We start from the raw sequence: 24,245 nt of genomic DNA, 5'->3' as shown, positions 1-24,245 counted from the left end.
GACTTTCGTTAAATATTGGTGCATTTAAAAAAAATACTTTACGATTCCGTAAAAAAAAAAAAAAAAACTTTACGATAAACTTTTTTTTTCTTTTCGACAAGCTACACTTTTTGTTTTTTAAGGGAGCCTGTTTTAGTAATAATTATTATGGTTACTTTTTTATTCAATAATTTACCTTTTAGTAAATATATTATAATTTTTCTTCAACAATCTATATATTTCTACCGACAAAAGGAAAATCTTTTAAATTTTTTGTTGACGCTCCGTAAAATACAACAGTGGCAATCGTACATAGCCAAGTGTAATTTTTTCGACCACTTACAACCGATATCTTTAAATTATTGATTACAAAGAATAATATGTTTCATTATTTATATATTAAGTTCGACATGATTAAATGCTGACATACTAGTGGGAATCTATACTTTGCTACTACATGACATGAAGATATAGTTGGAGAAAACATATAACTTAGATTGACTTTACATACCATATGGTCTGTTTTCATTATATTTTTTTAATATTCTTCGTTTAACTTGATATCATGACTGGCTGTACACTATAATTTTTAATACGAAAAACAGAGGATTCATAATTCTGTACCAAAAGGCTGCAGGAGAGGAATTGTATTTACGAATCTTACAAACATATAATAATGTGGTTTTTGGACTTGAAAATTGTATTTGTATATACCAATACATCTCGTATTTATTTTTTTTATGCATATTTGTCATAACGTTCTTAATACAATTTCTGATCCCCGTTAAATCAGTAATGTCCAATTTTACTATTGCTAACACATTTTTTTTAATCTCGGAATTATTTCAATCCAAACTGAGTGAATATAATTATAACTCATAAAGCATATGTTAGTATTATGGGGTTGGCAATAAAAAGAGTAACCCGTGATCTTTATAAAGAGCACAAATGATATAATCCCAGTTTGAAAGTAAATGCTCCCGATGAGCTAATCCATGAAATTCGCCACCGAGACCATCCAAACAAGTAGTCCTAGTGGTGATTCTATTATTGTTATTGAAAAACCCAAGTTAGTTAACATAGGCTTGTTCAAAAAGGCAACTGTTAGAATAGTTGATACAATTATAGAAAACGTATTGACTTCATGATATATGTTACTCTTGATCTCCAACATCTATTTGATATGCTAATTTTTTGTTTTAGCAATTCATCCTCTTTCTCATGATCAGTATCATAACAATAATATGTTAGAGAATTGTTGATAAATCTTTTACTAATAGCATGAAACATTTTATCATTACAAGGTTTGAGTTGTTAGAATATATCAACCACTGATCATATCATGAAGTTGCGGTGTTGGACGAACCTCGTTTTACTTGTAATCAGCGACTTCGTTTGGAAACTCGTTTTTTTACTGAAGGGAAACTTAAAATTGTTTATCGTTTCTCAGTCACAATCACTGTGTCTCACACAGAAAGTTTAGCTATATAAAAAAGGATGAGACATTAATGGTAATATCTTGAATGGTAATAGAGAAAATTTCAAATGAGATTGGGAGGAAGGAGGTTTGGGACCATCCACCAATTATAGAAAATTAATTAATATTTAAACTTAAAAAATGAAAATTCACCATTTAGACGGTGTTGGCAATCGTTCCAACGTCGTGGGTTTTGACGACAGACACAATTTAAAAGTGGTAATATGGGTTTCGCCGATGATCACAAATTTAATAAGCAATTGTTAACGGAATGCAACATAGGATACTAAGTGAGAGCGAAAGACTGAGGGGGAGTGAAAAAGAAATACAGAACGGAAAAGCATGTGTATTATTACTTCTTATAAGTATGTTGTACATAGCATATAGCATGTATAAGATATTTTTTTTGCATAAAACTTTTGCGGTCATCATAATGATCATCACCGTCAAAGTCGTAAAACAGAAAAAATTAAAACCCAAAAAAGTTGTGTACTACATAAACAGATAAAGTGTCTTGCAATTATAGCGTCCAATTACTATTATATTGATATTGCAATGGATGGAGACGAGTTATGTCAGTGTTTACTAGTGCTCAACAGTTACAGATTTTGACCATCTTGGCCCAATTCTTAGGATGCTACATAGAACCTAAAATAAAAATATAGTCGGTCTCTCTTTCTGTAATAAGCAGCGGTAATAAAAATAGATAGTTACAGCCTTACAGGATACGATGTTGTAAAGTTTCTGTGCTTTGGATGGTATTGGTGGTAAACTCTCAGTCCCATTATTTCTTTTGTCTGATCTGATCTAATCAATCTCAATTTTGTGCGCATTGATTTGACATGTTAACAAGCTTCAGGCTAGGTCTATTTCCTTTATTTATTTCGATTTTTTATAATAGCTATGGTCTATTTCAGCCAGGATATTTTAAGACCAGGTGTGTTTGTTGGTTTGTATGTATACGCTGTTAGATATAAGCGAGCAACCAATACTGATCTTTATTTGGTATTATTTTGTTGAGCATTTCATATATCATATATATATATATATATATATATATATATATATATATATATATATATTTATTAAAAATGGGATCTGATAAAATAAGTAGGTTTTATGATACAACATTCAGAATTCATATCCAATACAGGTTTTAGTAAAATGAAAACTTTCTTTGGTTTTCGAGATTTGTTATACACCAAATTGTTTTGAATTTGATAACTGTTAATAGAAATTATTTCGACAGAGTTTAACTTTTCAATAAATGATTTCGATTAATTATTTTTCACAGATTTTTTATTTAATATAAATTATTTTTTATGATAACATGTATATAGATATTTTATTTGAAACACTAAGATAGATTTTAGTAATAAAAAAATATACGCAAATATGTATTACTATGGGCATGGTGTGCAAACAAAGCAAAACACCGTAGATCGGACCTGACCATCAAATTTTTAAACCACCGATCTTGTTTAAAACAATTTTATCTTGAACAACAGTCTAATTTTTTTAGACATGTATAAAATAGTCAAATCCAGTTTCAAGCCTAAAAATCACGGTTCTGGATAAGATAGGTACTTAAGCAGCACTAGTATACTGTACACTGAGTTGCCACATCATATCAACTCATTTATATACACATCCATATATGATTAATCTTTTATAGAATTTTTACAACGATCCCTTAAAAATACACATTTATCGCCATTTATAAACATTAATGTATGAAAATACTATGAACAATCATGTAAAATATTAAATATTCTATATATGACTACATTTTAAACATATTTAAAACGTTTGCTAGATTGTAAATTCAAGTTTCAAGTGGCTTAATCCGTGTAATTTTTCTAAAATTTATTCATGGGTCCTGCCCAATGATACGAGAGACTAAACTGCTGGATGCAGGATTAGCTCCGCGCGCGCGCGCGCACACACAAAAAAAAAAAAAACAAAAAAAAAAAGAAGAATAAAAAGTCTTATTAACGCTTGTTCTTGTTGAGGCGGAGAAATCTAGCAGGGCTAAAGGGAGCGAGATCCACAAGTGAGGCGACCCCGTGGAGGATAAGCTGAGCGAGGGCGAGGCCGGTGGCGGGAGCATTGAGAATTCCCCAACAGCTGTGGCCGGTGGCGACGTAACAGCCTTGGATCCCCGGGAGGGCTCCGATGATGGGCAACTCGTCCTCCGTGCACGGCAAGAAACAAGCCTGCTCCGCCTTCACCGCCCTCAAGTGGCTCGACACGCTCCCGGCCACCCTCTTCAGCGCCTCAATGGCCTCCGCCTCGCCCCTGATCTCTTCCGCCTCCTCCGGCACCTCCTCCGCTCTAGACATTCCACACACGTATACCTCGCCTGCCACGCCACTCAAAGGATCGCAAGATTTCAGTTCAGGAGAGGCTAAAAAAGACTGACATATTGAATTCAATGTTGTTTGAATGATTAAATAAACAGACTAAGTGGAATTGAATTATAATAGCAGTATAATTCCAGCATAAACAGACTAAGTGGTACCTAGGATAGCCTAGTGGTAATTCCACACCACCTCCTGTGTGGAGGTCGTGGGTTCAATCCCCACTGCAGCAAAGCTGCCTTCAAAAAAATTATAATAGCAGTATATCTATTTTTCAAAAGCTATAATTAAAATTTAATGAAGCGCGAGTACACGGTTCTCGTTTTCAAATTCAAATCACCCGTTAATATTTTGCGAGGACTAAACTAAAAGTTCAATATGCGGCAATAGGTACCAATATTTTGGTAAGCAATTAACGGGTGATTTGGTACCAATATTTTGGTACCAATATTTTGGTAAAATTTAATGAAGCACGAGTACACGGTTCTCGTTTTCAAATTCAAATCACCCGTTAATATTTTGCGAGGACTAAACTAAAAGTTCAATATGCGGCAATAGGTACCAATATTTTGGTAAGCAATTAGTTCGAAACGACCACTTATAATACTTTCTCAAGAAAAAAAAAAAAAAAAACAGGCCAACCAAAGTACCAAACAACGCCACTGGCAAAAGCACCACAGCAAAGCTTATACAGCATAACCAATATGTAACTCAGTATTATGGGCTGACCAGCCGAAACACCCAAAAGAGCTCAAACAGCTCGATTCATATTGCTCGACATTACTATCCCACGATTCTATTTGCGACACAAAGTCATAAACTTTAAGCACAATTTGGACAGAACAAATCTTTGTATTTCCTTCTAAACAGCACCGATCCCAGCTTTAAAGATTAAAAAATAAAACAACCAAAAAAAAGAACTTGGACATCTGAAAAAGTTACCTGATGGACGAGGATAAACTTCAGGGTCCATGGGTTTCCCTCCTCCAGATGGGTGGTAAGTAAGGAAAAGCGCGTGGGGCGTTATCTCAACGCCCTCTTCGGGCTCCAACACGATGCTGTGAGCCTTGAGACCAGAGACTCTGAAGAACGACAAGAGCAGCTCGAACTTCCCAGACCACGGGCCCAGCGCCAAAACCACCGCGTCCGACTCGATGACCCGCCCGTCTTCCAGCACCACCGAGTCAACTCGCCCCTCGCCCGCCCCCCCGACTCGCTCCACTTTCCCGGTCACCACTTCCACTCCGTAATCCTCCACCGCTCTCGCCAGCAGAGCCAGCGTGAACAGCCGAGGATGAACTTGGGCCGTGGTTTCCACGTCCCCGATGGGCTTGGGCCTTCGAACCGACCCGTTTACCCACGGAGGTATGGAATTGGAGTTCGCAGATGCTGATGCTACGTCCTGAGGTTTACGAGCTAATAAAACTCAATTTAATGCTAGATTGCTTGCACCCAGCAGAACAATCTGATCTTTCCGAATTACTTCAATGATTTATCATTCATTTTTACAATATTGGACTTAACATATGAAGATCGTAAGTTCTGAGGTATACAAACTAATATAACTCAATTCAATTTTAGATTGCAGTTAAACAATCTTATCATTTATCACTCATTTTCACAATATTGGACTTTTTATTGTTCATTCATTCCAACTAGGAAAAGAGAACACACTCAGCCATAACCACATGGCCGAGCCAAACAGGGCAATTATCAACCCAGCTACAAGACACAGAATTCAAAAGGCCATGTTTGGCTACAAAATCTTGAACAACATTACAATCACGTTCTGATCTTTCTGAATTGTTTCAAACGACGTATCATTCATCCCCATAAGCGCTATTTCAGAAACATTGATAGCGTTGATGATATACGTTAACCACGTACCTTGGGGTGGGACGGTGACGTGGCGTCCGATTCGTCGACAGTGAGGCTGAGAGTGGTGAGCGGGCGATAGCCGTAGGATCGGGGCCCGTCGAGGAGGTGGGAGAGCGAACGGTGGAGATCGAAGCTGGCGCGGGCGAGGGAGGAGAGGGGACCGCCGTCGCACCAATCGAGGGCGAGGAATCCGCCGGCCTTTCCGGAGGCGGCGCAGGCCACGGCGGACTTTTCGACGAGAGTGACGGCGGCGCCGCCCTTAGCGAGGAAGTAGGCGGTGCACGTGCCGACGACTCCGCCGCCGCAGACGACGACTCTCTTGGGGATGGGATGGTCCATGGGCGATGAGGCTGAGAGTCTTGTCGGAGAAGTTGATAGCGCTCGAAGTGGAACTCCACTCGTCGGTGGGATTGCCGCCATCGCCTTTGCCGCGGCTCTCAAATATGGGCCTGCCTCTGCTTCCCTTGACTTTTGGGCTGTATAATCTTATTGCCATTCTGTGCAAATTGTTGCTAGTACCCGTTTTTTTTAATGCAAAAATAACATATTTAAATTTTTTTACTACGAGAACAGTCATTTTTTAAAGTTCTAAATAGTTAATTTCTTGATTTATCATCATTTAAAAAAAATGTGTACTGTATTGGACTCTACTTAATTTTAAATATTGTTTAAAATTTAATTCATAAGAAGAATAATTATTTATCGTTTTAAAAAAACTATTTTTGAAAGAATTTAAAATAGTCACTATTTTATTTTAAAAGTGTTATACTTATAAATTGTAATTTCTCCAAGGTGGCATTGTTGTTTGAAAATTTTCACGCACTTGTTTTTGGCAAATTATTAAAGGAAGAGTAAAGATTTAGGAAAAAAAATGTGAATGAAATATACCAATGAAGGCCGACTAAAAAAATATGATTTTATTTTAAAAATTAGAAAAATCATATCTTTTGTTTCTTATATTTTATACCGTTTGTTTACATTTTATTTCATTCTCGCACGCTTTGTCCAGTTTGCTTGGGTGCACTCATGCACCATCTTGCGATTCATGACCTTGTAATATGCCTCATCGACTCGTCTTCTCCTACTCGGATGCCTTGGCCTACACAACATGGTTCAGGCTCATATCGCATGGGCCCATGTGACACGTATTGACCTCTTTGTGAGACTAAAACTCCCTAAACTTTGCGGTACAGTCTAACCTCTCGGTACCTCGATCATGCGGTACGGTCTAACCCCCGAAATCTCGACCCGAGTGGCGTGGTCAAACCTCCTAGTGCGACCCAACATCCTTGCACCCTAGTCTACATGGCATGCCCCGATCTATCATCTCCTTCAACCCATTCGAGCTACACATCTATAAGTATAAGATTCTCTCTCTAGAACTTGAATTCGACATTGAACACAAATATATATATATATATATTAGAGGCGAACTATAAGCCTTCCATATCACATGGACTAAATACATAGAAAAAGATTAAAAAAAAATAGAGTTTGGTACGTTTTCAACAAGTATTGAGCTACAAAATTTTTGGCTATGATATTTTTTATTAGATACTTATATGAAAGAAAAAATAAAGTGGAAATTTACTTCAATAGTCGTTTTCATAATTATTTTCAATATTGACCGATGAACATTTAATTTTTCATAAATAACCGTTTTAATTTTGAAGAGTCCATTTTGTCGTTAATTAACTATTAACCCGATTTCAATAACGTTTGATAAGATTTCAATAAATGGTAGCTAGATTTTACCTGTTAACCAGATTTCAATAACTATTAAACGGATTTCAATGTATCAATCAAGGTTCGAAATGTCGTTTTCGATGCCGTTTCGAGTCTCGTGATTTACGAAAATTCGACACGCCGATGGAAAACCGAATGAAAAAAATGTGTAAAAGGGCAAATGAAATGCCGTTTTCAATTGCCGTTTTCGATGGAAAATCGACATTTCGATGGAAAACCGAACGAAAATATTGTTGTTGAATATGTTAATATATATATATACATATGATAATATATCTTTTAATTTTTATTTTTATTTTAAAATTATTTATTATAGATTTATACTATATGTTACACATAATTAATAAATAAAATACAATTATATTTTAGGTCAGTGTAGCGAAATAGCCAAAATGAAACTATGAAATTTGTTTTTAGCCTATGTTTCACAACTTTTAGGGAAATAGCCAACAGACTTACGTGGCAATAATTAAGGTCTGATTTACCCTTATTTATTAACAAATTCGTCACTTTCTCTCTCCTATTTTTTTCCTACACTTTTTTTTACATAAAAACTTCAAAAAACCATATCTATCTCATATGAACTCGAAATTGAGTGATTCCAAATCCTACGGATTCGTGACGCCGAGATCTTCAAAAATAAATCCATTGTGTTTAATGAAAAATCATGTTTAATATCATAGATGTAAAAAAATCACGTTACTACCTTAAATATGGAAATAACTGAAAATTTTTGAAATTATCAAAAAAATAAATGGAAACGTAACTATGATGCATTAAACATAATTTTTCTCAAACACAATGGGTCTATTTTTGAAGATCTCGATGCCACGAATTTGTAGGATCTGAAATCACTCAATTTCGTGTTCGTATGAGAAAGATACGAATTTTTGAAGTTTTGATGCAACAAAAAATATTTGAAAAAAATAGGAGAGATAAAGTAACGAATTTGTTAATAAATAATGGTAAATCAGACCTTAATTATTGACACATAAGCCAGTTGGCTATATCCCTAAAAATTGTCAAACATAGGCTAGATCTAAAATCACATGTTTAAAGTTGCATAGTTACTTACAAATCTCTATATTTTAATATATGTAATTAGACATAACTAAATAACTAATAAAATTAAGACACTTAATTTAAAAGCACCTTAGATTAAAATGTCTAATTAAAAATTATATTATTAAAATTTTCTTTTTAGAGTAAGATATATTAGGAAAAAAAAGTGGTTTAAAAATTACACCATATTTGGTGTAAAAATTAATCTTAGTGTCAAATTCTTTTGACAATGCAACTTGTGTCTATTTTGCTGAATTTTTTTCCTTCTAAATATCGAATATAATTAAAGATATATTGCATGTAAGATTCAAAAATGAAATTAGGAAATTTCCAGGAATTAAGTATATTTAATTATAAATTCCACAAAACTTGTCATATGTTACAACTTTAGATTGTTGATTATTTTTTTTATAATAGAGCCAAATTATTCTTACTGCTAGCGTATTGCCTTCATTAAACACCAAATTCTACTTCCATCCTTCATTATTTTGTAAATACAACTTTATATTACTCTCTTGGGCTTTATATTGGGTCTGGCCCATTAGGGCTTGTAATATGCCATCTTTTCCTTCATTCACGTTTTCACATCTTCTCCATTTTTCCATTTCTCCAGCCGCTCAGCCTCTGGTTAAGAAAAAAATAATAAAAAACGAAAAAGATTGCATGGAGAGAAACGTCAACCTCGCAGTCAGCCGTCGAACATCGCCGAAATAGTTACGTTTTTACACTCCACTGCGCCGGAACGACATCGAAGAGGTCGATATTCGTCTAACTCTCCTCATTAGTCACCGATTTTCGCCGGAAGAAACGGCACGTCGTTTCTTCAAAAGTCAAACGACTTTCTACGATGAAACGAGAAAATACAACTTCGTCGGCCGTTAGTGCTCCGGCAGCGGCATCGCCGACGATTTTCGACAACTTTCTCCGACATTTAGAACCTTGGTATCAATATTATGAACTAGATTTCAATAGCTGTTAACAAGATTTCAAAAATGTTAACTAGATTTCAAAAATTGTTAATCATATTTAAAAATATGTTAAACATATTTCAAAAGCTGTTGATCAGATTTCAGTAATTGTTAATCAAATTTGGAATACAACAGTATATTTGTTTAGAGAAAAAAGAAACAGTTATTGCTGAAATATTTTAAAAACATGAATGAGATATGAAAAGTTATGCACGTTTTAGACTAGTTATATAGTTTTTCCAAAAAATAAACAAATAAGAGGAGCGTAAGTTAAGGAAATAAATTGTTTAAATAGCCTACTAACTACTATCAATTAAAGTTATAATTTAATTATATAAAAAAATAAAAATATAGCCAGATTAAGTTCTTTTCTACCGTTCATTCTTACAGTTGTGAACTCTATTAAGTAAATGAAATTAATCATTACGGTGAATTATAAATTAGCCAATATTATATATTAATTTTGCGATATTCAACTATATTTTAATTTTTTGATTAAGGTTAAAAAAATTAATATAAAAGGAATAAATCATATGCTTGAGTTAAATTTACCAATTCCTCGACATGACGTTATATAATTATATTTATATGTACATATAACCAAGATTGAAGATTTCGTCAAGAGTTATATACATAAGAAAGCAACGCTAGTCGGAAACAACCGTAAAGGAAGTTTTTATTATTATTATTATCTTCATTCATATATATATTTGGTCGAAGTCACTGTAAAGGAAGTTAGTCATTGTCAAATATTATATAGAACAAAAGAAACGCCACTATATTTAAAAAAAGCATGACGAATAAAAACTCAGTACGCATATGAGTTAAATTAATATGAGCAGACCCCTACAACGGCATGCATAGTATTTTTTTTTTATTTTATTAAAATAAATAAAACGACGAGCATTAGGTAGTCGGTACGATTGTGCGAGTAACAGAAATGGATACGGATCATTCTATTATATATTTCTCCATTAAACAGTATCGCATACCCACGGCTCCAAGTAAATTCGGTTACCCAACGTCCCTTTAAAATTTGTCACTAAACTACAAGTCTTAGTTGGTTTCGAACAAAAAGATAATTTTCTTACGTTCTAAAAATTTGAAATATTCGTTATTATGATTACTAAAAATTTAAGTTAGGTAGACCCAAGGTTTAAAATATCGTCGATATCTCCCGATATATCGACGATATATCGCTACCGAAGACACCTCGGTAAAAAAACTTCAATAAATCGTTTCGTTTTATAAAATATCGCTTAAAAATCGGGATATATCGACAAAAATGTCAAAATATCGCGATATTTTAAACGTTATAAAACGCAAAATATCGTCCAATTTCGGGAAAATATCGTCCGAAATCAGGAATAAAAAAAATTTACAACTTTAAATAATCCCAGTTTTGAGCGGGCCCAAATCACAATAAAGCCCAATTCACAAGGCGTTACTATTTGTTGAGGCCGGAGATCTTTTTCATGATTTATAGGGGTTTTAACTAACACATTTTCTTATTATAAATCGATGTGGGACATTTGAAAATAAGCAATTGCCTATGTTATCACTTGTTGTAACTTGTAAACTTGTATCTGTCTATGTTCGCACATCAACTTTTTATTTCTTTTTAATGAATATACCTACTTTATTTGACTTATGTACATTACCTTCAAGATTATAAATACTGTATATGACAATGTACAGTTTTTATTTTTAATAGATTCGTGTAAATATTTTATAATACATGTAAGTGTATATATAATCATATATATGGAAAATACTTATTTATATATGTATATATTTATTACAATTTAACTATATATATTTGTAAAATAAAATAAAAATCAAGCTTTTGAATATATATATATATATATATATATATATTAATATGTAGCATTTAAGAACTATTTTATCTTTTAAATTTGAATATATATATTTTAGATTTTTTAAAATTATATTTTGTTATAAGATTTTTGTCGATATATCCGTCGGTATCCGATATATCAACGATATATCACCGATATAATCGGTAGTCGGTATTTAAATTGTTATAGAATATCCGTCGATATATCCGTCGATACTCGATATATCCGTAAAATCAGAACCTCGGTATGAATATCGGTAACGATATTTTGAACCTTGGGTAGACCAATTCAGTTGAATTTGAGGCATCTGTCGCTGATCGTGAATATGAACTTGAATAAAGGACTATGTCATCCCTGCACAAATTGATAACTGTAACCAGGGACGAATCCAGGATTTCACTTTAGGGGTTAATTTGTAAAAAAAAAAAAAATCAGGAGGGGCTAATTTGTAAATTTTAAGGGTATAAAATTGTAAAAATAAAATAAAAAGTGGGTAAAAAGTGCAAAAAAAAAAAAATCAGGGGGGGTTATAGCCCCCCTCAGTGGAACATGGCTTCGTGCCTGACTGTAACCCGTTGCCATTCCTAAGCCAGCCCTGTATAAATTGGTCAGAAATTGGAGTCATTCTCCTGATGAGCCCAAGACAAAGCGAAACTCGTCGAAAATGGTCTCTATTGAGAAAGCTAGTCCAACATGCGAGACTAGCGCCGAGCATCACAGTCTTTTAAAAGTAAGCTCGTGACATTAGGATGCAACAATGAGCATTAGAAGAGTCATGGACCGAGCTAGGGCTAGGGAAAGACCTTGGCCAAGGGAAGGTTGGCCATTGTAGGATCAATCTTGGTTAGGAAGGTTCACTCTCATCCGACGTGGAACAACTAGATAAGTATTAGAAGTGTAGGCCTAACTCACACTCAAAAGCTAACTCAAGAGTAAAGGGATGTCAAACACTTATAAGGAACTAATTTCTTAATTACCTAATCAATGTGAGACATTCTAATACACCCCCCCTTACGCCCAGGATGGACAACTGGATCGTGAAGTTTGTGAGAATGAACATTCACTGGTGGTCCCACATTCGAAACTGGGTCCCGCTCTGATACCATGTTAAAGTATCAGGGTTCCATCTTAAAACCAATTGACAATAAGAGGAGTAACTCATGACTTTTATAAGGAGCACAAAGATACATCACCAGTCGATGTGGGACCTCCTGTTGCCAATTGGTTTTAAGATGGAACCATAATACTTTAACATGGTATCAGGGCGGGGCCCAATGTCGAATGTTGGACCACCGTGAATGTTCATTCTCACAAACTTCACGCTCCAGCTATCCATTCTGAGTGTGAGTGAGGTGTATTAGAATGTCTCACATCGATTAGGTACTTGAGCAATGTGCTCTTCATAAGTGTTTGACATCCCTAAACTCTTGAGCTAACTTATGAGTGTGAGTTAGACTCACACTTCTAATATGGTATCAGAGCTAAACTCATTCTCGATGTTGGGCCACCCGTTTTTACAAACTTCACGCACCAGTTGTTCAATCATGGGCGCGAGGAGGGTGTATCAGGTAGTCCCACATCAACTGATAATGTATATTTGTGTTCCTTATAAAGGTCATGGGTTACTCCTCCTATTACCAATTGGTTTTAAGATGGAACCCTATGATACTTTAACAATAAGACACAAATGGGGCCATACAAGACGTGAGCGGAGTTGAATAAGCTCGAAGCTTGGGTTGAGTTCAAGATCAGACGCGATTGTCTGGAGGCGAGACGATACAAAAATGAGGTTCAGACACATGAAGACTCGACGAGACTTGGATGAAGCATAGATAAGGCATGGCAAGCCCGAATGAGGTGCGAACGGGACGGGAGCTTAGGCCGAGCCCATGGAAATAGTAACTCACAAATCTAGTCCAAACGAGGTTGATCTTCCGTGGAAATAGTAACTCTGAAATTATGCTTATTGTTTTAGTTTTGCTGTTTTAAGAAGAAATTACTGCTTATAATAATGATAGTTAAAAACTTTTTTCACCGTTGTGATAAAAGTTAAAAACAGAATATTAAAAGAGTAAGAACAAAAGGGTTGACGATTCGTACTATTAGCAAAAAAGAGGACTGATTGACAAAAGAAGAAACACAGGCTGTTATTATGTTACTAACTTAAATTAAACTATATAATTAAAAAGAGCAAGTTGAAGGGTAGAGTCACATGAGGAGGAGGAGGGTGGGAAGAAAGTCCCGATTGTGTGTCTTAGAGAGCGTGCAAAGCCGTGTTCCGTACGAGAGAGTGGTGACCGCCAAGTGTCGGTGGAGGAGAGAGAAAGATGGTGTGTGGGTGAAGGGTCCAAGTGGTGGCAGGTTTTGACAGCCACAAGCCACTAATGATTCGCCTTCCAATTCGGCGACCAATCTTGTCGTTTCTGCCACCTCACCATTTCCGTGCGGCCGTGCCTTTCATCATTAAATTATTCAATTTCAATATATATACATATATAGACCTTAAACGCTTAAACATCCTAGCGTGGTCTCTCAGTCAAACTCAGAACAAATATATATTAAAAAAATAGAGAAACTTTACTCAACCGCTTTCATGGTTATCCTAAAACTAAAACCCAACGCTTTACCCGTTTATATATATATATATATATATATTTTTTTTTTAGTCGTCACATATAATTTTAGTTCTCATTGTTCGGTTCTCAATAGCTTTCTTCTAAAGTGTCGCTGTACAAGTCCTAGCCCACGCGCACAGTAAGCGCGTTTTAAAAACTCGTCTATGATCAATCCACCTAGTTTATCTTTTTTATAGATTTATTGAAATTGGAGTCCCTAGTCGTTGTTGTTACTTGTTAGTTAACACCCAAAGTGGGTTTATATATAAAAATAAAAAGTAATAAAATGAATTTAAGCACGCTCGCATTAATTCAAAAGGATAGGAAGAAGAGGACAAAATAGACGGTCACTGCTGGTTCTGTTGTTTTAGGTGGGCCACACTTAAACAAAAGCTAAGAAGAGCTCAAGATAGATTTCGATTTCAAAATTAAAAAAATATATATTATTTATGCATGTAAATCAGTGAAGAGAGCTGAGATGCGACGCGTGTCTGTTTTCCAGCTGTATCGCAAAACTAACCGCTTAGACAGGAAGAGTCGGTGGCCAATCAGGGAACGGGCCTTCCCATTTCCCAACAGAACGTGACCGGCTGAGCCGGTCGCCCTTCCGCGCCCTTTATATTCACCCTATCCCTCTCTCTCTACTCATACAGACACAGACATATCTTCGTCTTATTTTCTCTTCTTCTCGTTCTTCTTCTGTGGCGATGGATCGGATAAAAGGGCCGTGGAGTCCGGAGGAGGACGAGTCGCTGAAAAAGCTGGTGGAGAAGCACGGCGCTAGGAACTGGACGGTGATAAGCCGGTCCGTGCCGGGGAGGTCGGGGAAATCGTGCCGGCTGAGGTGGTGCAACCAGCTCTCGCCGGAGGTGGAGCACCGGACCTTCACGGCGGAGGAGGACGAAACCATCATCAAAGCCCACAAGCGCTTCGGCAACAAGTGGGCCACCATCGCCCGCCTCCTCTCCGGCCGCACCGACAACGCCATCAAGAACCACTGGAACTCCACGCTCAAGCGCCGCCGCAGCGACGACCAAGACCCCAACCCCTCCGCCGCCAAGCGCCACGTCAGCCCGTCCGGGTCCGACCTCAGCGACTCGGCCACTCCCGTTGTGTACCGGCCCGTGGCGAGGCCGGGCGGGGTGGTTCCTCCTCCGCCGTCGTGTTCTTCCTCCGACGAAGACGGTCCGGTGACTTCTCTGACGCTGTCGCTCCCCGGAGTGGAGTCGCCGAGCAGCTCCTCCGGGGTGTTCAGCAAGGAGCTGGTGGCGGTGATGCAGGAGATGATCAGGAGCGAGGTGAGCAGCTACATGAAGGTCTTGGAGGAAGAGCAACACCAGGCTCGATTGCTCGCCTTCGATGGCTTCCGAGGGAACAGGGTTCAGATTAGTAAGGCTGATTAGAATCACAGCTGTGATGAGATTCAAGCTCCGGCTTGGATTGGAGAGGCTAAAGAAATGGACAGAGATTTTTTTTTTCTTTTTTAAAAAAATGGATCTGGGGTTTAGTATTTGAGGGAATAATGTTCCTCGCAATGTACAGAGAGAGAGAGGTGAAAGTTCAGTGGTGTGTGGAGTAATGGACCGGTAAAGGTTCTCGGAGAAACGAAAGTGAAAAAAAAAATATTGAAGAAAAGAAGCCAACTTAGGAAAAAAGAGGAAATGGAGATTTGAATATGCTTTCAAAAAAGAATCTGAAATTTCAGTGAGCTTTCTAGTTTATCTCACGTGTTAAAAAAAATAAACAATCGAATTCTTTAGTGATCTGTGATATTGGTAAGTGTTCTGTTTTCTTCCGATGATGACTGAATTCACATGATCGGTAGTCATATAATACACAGATAAAAAAAAAATAAGCCCCAGAATTTGGAGTGAAATCGAGCATGGACAAGTGTTTTTTTCCTGGGATGGGACCATTTAATTAAGTCCTGTGAACTCAAGTTATAATCAATTGGCATCATGAATACATCCAAATAATTCAGTTACAATGGCATGATATTCGTACGCGAGGGTTTGTTGAAAAAGTGGAAGCAAAACAGAAGAGCGGTTTGGCCTTGGCGGTAGTTGGAGATGTAAGGGAAGGTATAACATGCCAAGTCTGTTACTCGTTTTCTGGTTCAACCGGCATAACATGTTTCGGAACGATAACTAACTTATTTTAATATTCCTGAGATTAGATTTATGTATAATTCAGCTTAAAGTCTTAAACTTATCTTGAATTTGGACGACTAACAAAAAACACGTCTCTCCCAGCCGCCAACCACTGACCGAAAATAAAGCATACATGAAATGTCAAACTTGGGTTTATTCTTTAAGAATACACGTGTTCACACACACATTCCCACTTCGACTCAAATTTTATCATACTAGTTTTAGCAACACTCGAATGATTTTATGATATTATCATTCGATTTTATATTAATATTAATGATGTGTTATCAAGCTTCTTAAACAATGGACACTAAAAAAACCAACGATTAAGAAAAAAACCATTAAAAATCATGAATAAATAATAAAATGTAAAAAATTTACTTTGTACATTGGTTAGATTTTCATGGGTAAATAAAACTTGCGTTCGCTTTCAATGAAATATGGAGACCCATATAAGGTGAACGGAAATAAATATCAAAGAGAAAAAGAAAGAGAATTTAATAAAGAAAATATAAAACTATTTAAAGATATATATATATATATATATATATATATATATATATATTTATATATATAATAACATACCCTCAACATAATGTACATAATATATTGTATGTTATTGATGTAGTATAATATAATATTAGTAATTATGATTATAAAATACATAAAAAAAAAATTATACAAAATATATTGATGAGAGAGGGAGAAAAAAAAATAATATACATTGAAAAAGTTTTACAAAATATATTAATGAAAAAAAAAGCTAAAGGCAAAAAAAACTAAAGGAAAAAAGAAATAAAGGCGAAAAAAAAATAAAAGAAAAAAATAAAATAAAGGAAAAAAACGAAAAAAATAAAATAAAATAAATTAAGGCCGTCACGTGTCGTCGCCTGGTGACGCCACGTGACTGACGGCGACACGTGACGGCCTAAGGATGAAAGTTGGAGAAGAAGTGGTGTTTATTATCTATGTTATAGATTTTTAGCGTCGCGATAAACAAAGTGAAATGGTGGAAGTAATCGTCTACTTACCGTTATTAATTATCCTTGGTTTTTTCTTAATTAATAATTGGCTTTACGTCAAAATGATGAGAGTTCGCGCACAGATGCGCCGCGTGATCTTTTATGAAATTACACCAATCCAAAACGAAGACATTTAATTGACAGGCTATAATTAAATTCCTGAGTATGGACAATAACTACGAATGGAAATTCTGGTTTTTATAGTTACATTAAATTACTAGCCTGATATTACTTATTTCTATGAACAAGCCTGATGAATGAAAATTTTGAGTACCAGCAAGATTGAGTCACAATGGAGCAGCGCGCACATTTGCCGTAGCCTTGCTCTCGTCTCTTCTCAAGAACACGAGTCTAGATTTGATCTCATTGAGTAATTGCCAGATATCTTGCTTCCAAGACCATGTTGGGTTGTTTAGAGCGCGTATCGAGTTGAGGCAAACAAGAAGAGTACCACCTTCATGTAGAAGAACCTGCATTGTATATCATATATCACAACTGTTGACAGAAAAATAGTTTCACAGCATGTGTAGCTTCGTATTTTACTTATTATAGTAAGAATCAAGGGCTTCGATCATCTATTAAATTTTACTATCCGAAAAAAAATAAAAAATACCGTGAGCCACAGTGGAATAAAACCCAAAACAGAAGAAAGAGCTGCCAAAATGATACAAGATAGTGCGAGGGCAACGTTTTGCTTAATCTGCATAGAAATATGGAAATATCAGTAACCCTCGCATAACATAACGAGAGAAGAAAAGAAAACGAGTCGAAGGTGGAAGTAGTTATATACGAGTGAAGTAGTTTGGCGGGACTTGGCGATACAGAATGGAACCTCGGAAATATTGTCCCGCAGCAAAAGCACATCAGCAACAGCCGTGGCCGTTGCACTAGCTCGTTGGGCGAGAACAATCCCTACTGTGGCCGCTGCGAGAGCCGGGGCGTCATTAATGCCTTCCCCGACCATGATCAGACCACCCCCTGGAAAACAAAATTAAAAGTAGACCCATGTGGTTGGTGAATTTGTACACACCAATACACCAACTACATCGGAAATAGATTACTTACCCGTATCCCTAGAAACTTCCTTCACGTGACTCAGCTTATCCTCGGGCTTCAGGCTGCAGAAAACTTGTTTGATCCCAACAGCATTTGCCACCCTCACCGCACTTGACTTGTGGTCCCCAGTCAACATCATCACGCGGAACTTCCCTTGCTCCTGTAATTCTCTTATCACCTCTACGACTCCAGGTCGTGGTCTATCCTCAAAGTGAATCAGAGTGACCTGTTTAATCGTGATGCAGTTCGATAGGTAAATTCACAAGAAGTTCACCTTTGTTCAACAGCGAAGTTAGAGCGAACTAGAAATCGTAGCAAGTGGTGTAATTTAAAGATTTTGAATGGTGAATTTAAAGATCATAACAGCCTACAGCTGAAAACTTGCCTTTTCATCGACTGCAAGTGCGGCCTGAACAAATTCACTTCCATAAGATGAGGTATATACAGCATCTTTGATCTTTTCCGAATCATTTCTTGATTTACATCGTGAAGTGATAAAATCTACAGACCCAAGCGACGCTCTTAGGATTCTGCCACTACCAGAATTTGACTGCAAGATCAAGCAAACAAAACGACATAACTTAAAAAAAAAAAAACTAAAACTAAAAACGAAAGGATATTGCTGCCTGATTTTTTATTTTTTATTACAGAAGAAACACATATATTCATATAGAAATTAAGAGTATGCTTGGTTAAAGTCAAGACACAGATCACAAAGAAGTGCACTAGATCAGTCCGGGAAAGTCTAAGCAGGTCACCTTAAAGTGCACTAGCTTCCTGAATTGCCATCATATATATAGAAAAGAGCATAAACATGATAAATTATTGTGTAGAACATACCTGGATGCTATTAAGAGTGGCGATGAGACCCCTTCCAGGGAAATACTCAAAACTCTCAACAGAGACAGAAGGAAGATCTTTGCCTACACTGTGGTCTACCACAGCTCTGTAAGAAGCAGAAATTGGAAATTATAGGACAATAAAGATATGTTTAACAGAATTTTTTTTAAAAAAGTTGAAAATTACTGTCACTTTTTTAAACTACTTGAAGTAAAATATTTCATAAATACCCACAAACCATCTTTTTATCAGTTTACCAAGGGGATTTCCTAATATATAGCACATGAATGAAGATAAGAATAGACGGCTTTAGACCATATATTCTAGATTCTCCGAAAATTTCTCTGTATTTATTCGTGCCTAATAGTGTCTATAGCTGCGAAGTTTGGAAAAAAAAAAACTGCAGTAACTTCTTTATACGCATTTTATATGATTGCTAATGCCTTCATGATCTACAGAAAGGAAATAAGGCTGGTTTGCTGAGCTTACCTTCCAATAGGATGTGTGGTACCTTTCTCCATAGCAGCTGCAACAGCAAGAGCTTCTTTCTCACAACTGGGGTTACAGCATGTATCAATACTTGGGTTCATTTTCCCAACCTGATGTCCATAAATTGGTTCAATTGCCTTGAACACTAGTTTCCCTGTAGTCAGTGTCCCAGTTTTGTCAAATGCGATAGTCTGGCAAGAAGATAGAGCATCTAGTACATGGCCGCCTTTAAGCAATATTCCCTACGACACAATAAAATGAAGTCATTTATCGCCAATGAAAGGGACAATCACGTTCTTTTGTATTCGGATAATATAAAGGAGTAAGGCTGACAATATTAACCGCGTACACTTTCTGGGTGAATCTGTGTCTTGGCTTCTGCCATGCACTTTTATTTATATATATTTTGTTTCTTCTATATAATAATAAAAGGCTGACACATCGTAACCATATTCAAAATGGCACAAGACAATGTTTATTGACATTTGATTTACAGGAATCCTTAGAGCTACTTATATTACTGGCAACATAAGAACTCACTAAACAAGAAATGCACTTTTGGAAATGCAACATTTTTACTATCAAACATAGACAGTTATTACCTTTTTCGCGCATGAACTAATTGCAGTAGCGTATGCCAATGGGGCCACAGCCAATGCACATGGTGAGGCTGCCACCATAAGTCCCAAAGCCCTGTACACTGATCCTCTGCAAGCTACACGATCAAATCCATATCAATTGAAATGCAAAATATGGATGTCAAAGATAACGTGCAAATAAGGGTATGTGTTTAGTTTTTATGCAGCGGAGGGTTATAAAGAAGAGACCTAATATGAAGATTGACGATCGGAATGGATGATCTAGTCAAGTGCTGATGAGAGATAAAGTTTAGATTCGGAAAGGAGATCAATTGAACACATCTCCCCTTGTGGTTTTCGTATAATTGTAGGTTGAAAAAATTATGCTGTAATTGAAACCATTCATTAAAAGAACATGTAGAACCTTTTTTATCTTCCAGGTAGCAGTATATATTCATTCAGTAAAAGCATGATGCTCGTTCCTTTTTATTTTAATTTTTTTAATCTGAAAGCAACTTGAATATGATCTGAAACTTCAGAGCAGAACAAGAGAGACGGATAAGGTATACTTAGGAGGCACAAACACACAAAAAAAAAAAAGCACACATTTGAAATGAAATGATTACTTGATTATTTGCCTTTCATTGAAAGCGTTGCCTAAACTAAGTACCACCTGCGGTGCTAAAGAATGGCCACTTGAAGAGAAATGGACCAAGGACTGCAATAGCAGCAGACAGGACAACAACAATCTTGCTGTATTGTTCGCCAAATTGATCCAGCCACCTTTGAAGTTTTGGTTTATTTAAATGCGCTTCTTCAGTCAACTGTACAATCCTGCTAAGAGTAGATTCTGTCCATGTCTTTGTAGCCTGCACAAAATGTAATTATAACTGAATTGAAAATGAGTAGGACAACTTACGAATATACTAGATCAGTAGCACTTTCAGCTACCATACACATCCGCTATATACAATCAGATTACTACCACAGCTTAATAATGTCATCAAAAGCATCGATAGCATTATCATTAATGACAACATACGAACCATTTCATGGTATACCGACTTTTATTGGGCACAGACAACCAATAGAGAGAGGAACATCAGTAACATCACCAGTTCAATTAATTTTTAAGAAACTTACTTTGTCAATCATTTAAAAGAAAATTCATTTACAAATTCTACCATTTAACGAAAAAATTACTTTACAGGAAAATAATTACACGAATGCACTTTTATTTCCCTTGTTATGGAGAGGAAATTTATGTATAATTTACAACACAATATGTGCATTCTTAAGAATGTGGGAAAGTACGACTAGGCGAGGCATACCTTTACAATCATCCTACCGTCCACATTTCTTGCACCCCCAGGAATCATGTCACCAACTTTTATCTCCAATGGTTTCACTTCTCCAGTCAAGTGCTCAATCGTAATAGTTGCACTACCTTGGAAAACTTCACAATCTACAGGCACAGACTAATAACAAGATAATATCAGTTTTTCTATGACATTTTTCTGGGGTATGGAGTCTCCTTGCCCATTATATATTTTCATTAAGCATTGCATACCTCGCCAGCTCCCACTAAAATATAAGATCCCACTTCTAGCTTGTGTACAGGAACCCTTTTATATGCCAGATCATAGGTGTTGGGAACATAACCTTGATCAATATCCAGCACAAGGGAAAACTCTGGATGATTTTCCTTCAACTCTTTTACATCAATCATTGAGCGACTGGTGAAATATTCTTCAGCTGTAATGAATTAATATGTTAATTTAGTCGATTTCCTTGGAGTACAAAGAAGATGATTGTATAAGGGTTACCTATATGAGACAAATTAAACATGGCAAGAAGTAACCCTCCTTCCAAGGCATTCCCCATAAATGCTGATGCAAAGGCTGATAGAGCCATCAACACATGTATATTAACTTTTCCACCGGCAATGTCAATAAGAGCATCGTGTAATGCAGAGACCTATATTGAAAATTGTACATCACCTTATTAAACTACCTCACTAGATGCATACTTTATGAACTGGAAACAAATAACCTCAGATAATTAGCTTCCATTATCAGGCACAGGAAGTATTGGTGGCTCAAACATTATATTTAGACAGTAAAAGAGTGGTACTCTAAAATGAGAACAACTAGAATAGAGTACAGTTTGATGGCATATGCTCATAACTTCATACAAACAAGTTAACAAAGAGGACATCAAAGATGTTTAAATCTGTTCAGCAATTTTAGCGAGTTCGGGTATTTTCTTATTTATAAGTTTGGAATCCGAGAAGGAACGACAGGAGAGTGATTTGTTAAGCTCTAAACCTTAGTTTTAAATATCTTAATTATCTAGTCAGTTAATTTTTTCCTAGCCTTATGGATCAGATTTCAGGTCCTACAATATTATTATTTTATTCAATTTCAAAAAGAGACATATCATTTAGAAAACTTGAATAAGGGCAAGTTATTAGAGCCTCTCTAAAGATCACTCCCTCCTACATCAAGTTCGGCTTCTTCATGGCTGACCCAACTAATTCTTTATCGGAGGTTACGCCTCCTTCGGCCATAATATCCTGTTTATTCACCAACCACAAGCTCTGCTCTAGTATCCCCCAATGGTCTTAATCATCCATGCTCTTCATTGGAATAGGGATGATCCAGTAAAGCATCTTTATCTCCAAAAGAAAGAACGTCATTGACCTCCTAATGTCGAATCGGGAGACGACTTTGACGGTAATACCGTGGACAACGGGTGATCTTAACATCTGATAGGAAGGCTGATGTACTTGTCTTATTCATGTCCTGACCAAGATCACCATATGGACTAATACTGATAGGGCTTGAGCAGTCAACTTCAGGATGCGATGGGCATATACTGTCCAACTTCAAGGGAAGTGTTGAGCGATTTCAGCTATCTAAAGCAGTTTTGTGTTTTTCTCATTATTGCTTTAAACTCCGAGTAGGGTCAGAAGGAGAAGGGTTAGTTATGCTATAACCCTCATATTTGAATATTTTAGCCTACCAACTCACTTGCTTTGTTATCCTAGTCTTATATGGAACAGATTTTCAGCCCTATTTAAGGACAAAAAAACGATTTGTGCAGGATGTAGAATGCAACTAGTTTACTGTCTAAAAACACGAACTTTATGTTGAATTTTCAATTGATAATCTAATAACATCGGTAAGGTCAATTATTAGAGTTGTATTAGGCTATTCCTAAAAATAAGAGTACGTGAAAGAAATCACACGCTACGACAATCAAACTTACTCCAACTAGAGGAAAACCCATGATCATGAAAGCATGTTGCATCGGCTTCACGACAGGCATCGGAACCAAGTACGGGCAAGCAGCGGCGGCGAGAAACAACGCCGCCGAAGCGGAGCACAAATGCAGGTTCTCGCGCAGGAAATCCGCCAGCTCAGTCCACCTCACAGCCTTTGCAAACCTCACAATCACTTTCTGAGCCTCCGTCAGCTCTGACTCTTCCCCGCTCCGATTCCCACAGCAGTGGTTGTGATGCTGGTGATCCCGATCGTGATTATGGTCGTGATGAACGTCTTCATCGCGGTGGTGATCGGACGCTGCGGCGGAGCAACGGAGGTTCGAGAGAGGTATGGCTTTAAATCGTACGGACGAGAATCGCTGGGGTCGAGGGAAGAAGATAAGCTTTTGCGGCGAGGTGATTCGGAAGGTTGATCTGCGACTCGGCAGGAACGGGTTGTACCTTCCGATTCCGATTGGATAACTTATGGTTTCCATCTCCGCTAGGGTTTAGTTGAGAGGAATCTAGTTCATGATCGGAGAGACATCTCGGAGAACGAGAGAAAGCCGGAGCGAGTTTCGTGGTTGTCGACTTTGGGCGTTGGCTGTTTACCGATGTAGGTCAAGGTCTGGTGACATTCCGTCCACACTATGACCTCATTTTAGGGGTAAAGTAGTCAATTTGTTATTTACCTGATTTTGTTTGTAGTTTGTACATCGGGAAAGAATGACACCGGCTGGTTATTCGAGGATGGTAAAGATGGTTGGTAAAATAAAATTTTACGTAATAGAGAAACGAGAGGGTCAGTTGTAGAAATTTTGACGCAGTTATTTTATTTTATTATAATTTGCTTATTTTCTTTACTTTTAATTTCGAAAATCTAGAATATTATTTGGTTGTA

General features: G+C 36.7%; 3 protein-coding genes across 4 annotated transcripts; 1 reads left to right on the top strand and 2 right to left on the bottom strand.

The window, feature by feature from the left end:
- Window positions 1–3,391: 3,391 nt before the first annotated feature.
- LOC149400014 (FAD-dependent oxidoreductase family protein) lies at window positions 3,392–6,142 on the bottom strand. 2 transcript variants are annotated; one of them, XM_089611309.1, is made up of 3 exons: window positions 5,704–6,142; window positions 4,759–5,218; window positions 3,392–3,863 (listed from the first exon to the last, which is right to left on the bottom strand). In XM_089611309.1, the coding sequence occupies exons 1-3, from the start codon at window positions 6,112–6,114 to the stop codon at window positions 3,448–3,450; spliced, it is 1,287 nt and encodes a 428-aa protein (XP_089467435.1). In that variant the 5' UTR covers window positions 6,115–6,142; the 3' UTR covers window positions 3,392–3,447. The 2 variants fall into 2 exon arrangements, with proteins under 2 accessions (XP_089467435.1, XP_089467436.1); XM_089611310.1 differs by having other exon boundaries at window positions 3,393–3,818.
- Window positions 6,143–14,570: 8,428 nt separating this feature from the next.
- On the top strand, window positions 14,571–15,707 carry LOC149400013 (transcription factor MYB44-like). Its single transcript, XM_089611311.1, has one exon. The coding sequence runs from the start codon at window positions 14,652–14,654 to the stop codon at window positions 15,345–15,347; it is 696 nt and encodes a 231-aa protein (XP_089467437.1). The 5' UTR covers window positions 14,571–14,651; the 3' UTR covers window positions 15,348–15,707.
- Window positions 15,708–17,182: 1,475 nt separating this feature from the next.
- HMA1 (heavy metal atpase 1) lies at window positions 17,183–24,039 on the bottom strand. The gene is made up of 13 exons (XM_089612304.1): window positions 23,350–24,039; window positions 21,906–22,056; window positions 21,650–21,834; window positions 21,411–21,557; window positions 20,753–20,948; window positions 20,104–20,216; window positions 19,502–19,743; window positions 19,013–19,118; window positions 18,558–18,722; window positions 18,182–18,398; window positions 17,907–18,094; window positions 17,730–17,816; window positions 17,183–17,586 (listed from the first exon to the last, which is right to left on the bottom strand). The coding sequence occupies exons 1-13, from the start codon at window positions 23,839–23,841 to the stop codon at window positions 17,404–17,406; spliced, it is 2,472 nt and encodes an 823-aa protein (XP_089468430.1). The 5' UTR covers window positions 23,842–24,039; the 3' UTR covers window positions 17,183–17,403.
- Window positions 24,040–24,245: the final 206 nt, after the last annotated feature.

This window comes from Urtica dioica, chromosome 4, assembly GCF_054948205.1.
Source record: "Urtica dioica subsp. dioica isolate 48M chromosome 4, U.dioica_male_clone48M_v1_H2, whole genome shotgun sequence".
In the NCBI taxonomy this organism is placed as follows: domain Eukaryota; kingdom Viridiplantae; phylum Streptophyta; class Magnoliopsida; order Rosales; family Urticaceae; genus Urtica; species Urtica dioica.
The sequence above is the reverse complement of the archived record's forward strand: the minus strand, read 5'-3'. Positions and strand labels throughout refer to the sequence as shown.

Bases quoted from the DNA above. Each gene is read 5' to 3' on its own strand.
- LOC149400014 (XM_089611309.1), bottom strand. From the start codon at position 6,114: ATGGCGGCAATCCCACCGACGAGTGGAGTTCCACTTCGAGCGCTATCA. The intron at 5,219-5,703 runs GTACGTGGTTAA...CGTAAACCTCAG, and splicing joins CGTCACCGTCCCACCCCAAG to GACGTAGCATCAGCATCTGC. The intron at 3,864-4,758 runs GTAACTTTTTCA...AGTCTTTTTTAG, and splicing joins AGTTTATCCTCGTCCATCAG to CCTCTCCTGAACTGAAATCT.
- LOC149400013 (XM_089611311.1), top strand. From the start codon at position 14,652: ATGGATCGGATAAAAGGGCCGTGGAGTCCGGAGGAGGACGAGTCGCTG.
- HMA1 (XM_089612304.1), bottom strand. From the start codon at position 23,841: ATGGAAACCATAAGTTATCCAATCGGAATCGGAAGGTACAACCCGTTC. The intron at 19,744-20,103 runs GTAATAACTGTC...ATTGTGTCGTAG, and splicing joins TTAGTTCATGCGCGAAAAAG to GGAATATTGCTTAAAGGCGG. The intron at 17,587-17,729 runs GTATTTTTTATT...TATACAATGCAG, and splicing joins TTATTCCACTGTGGCTCACG to GTTCTTCTACATGAAGGTGG.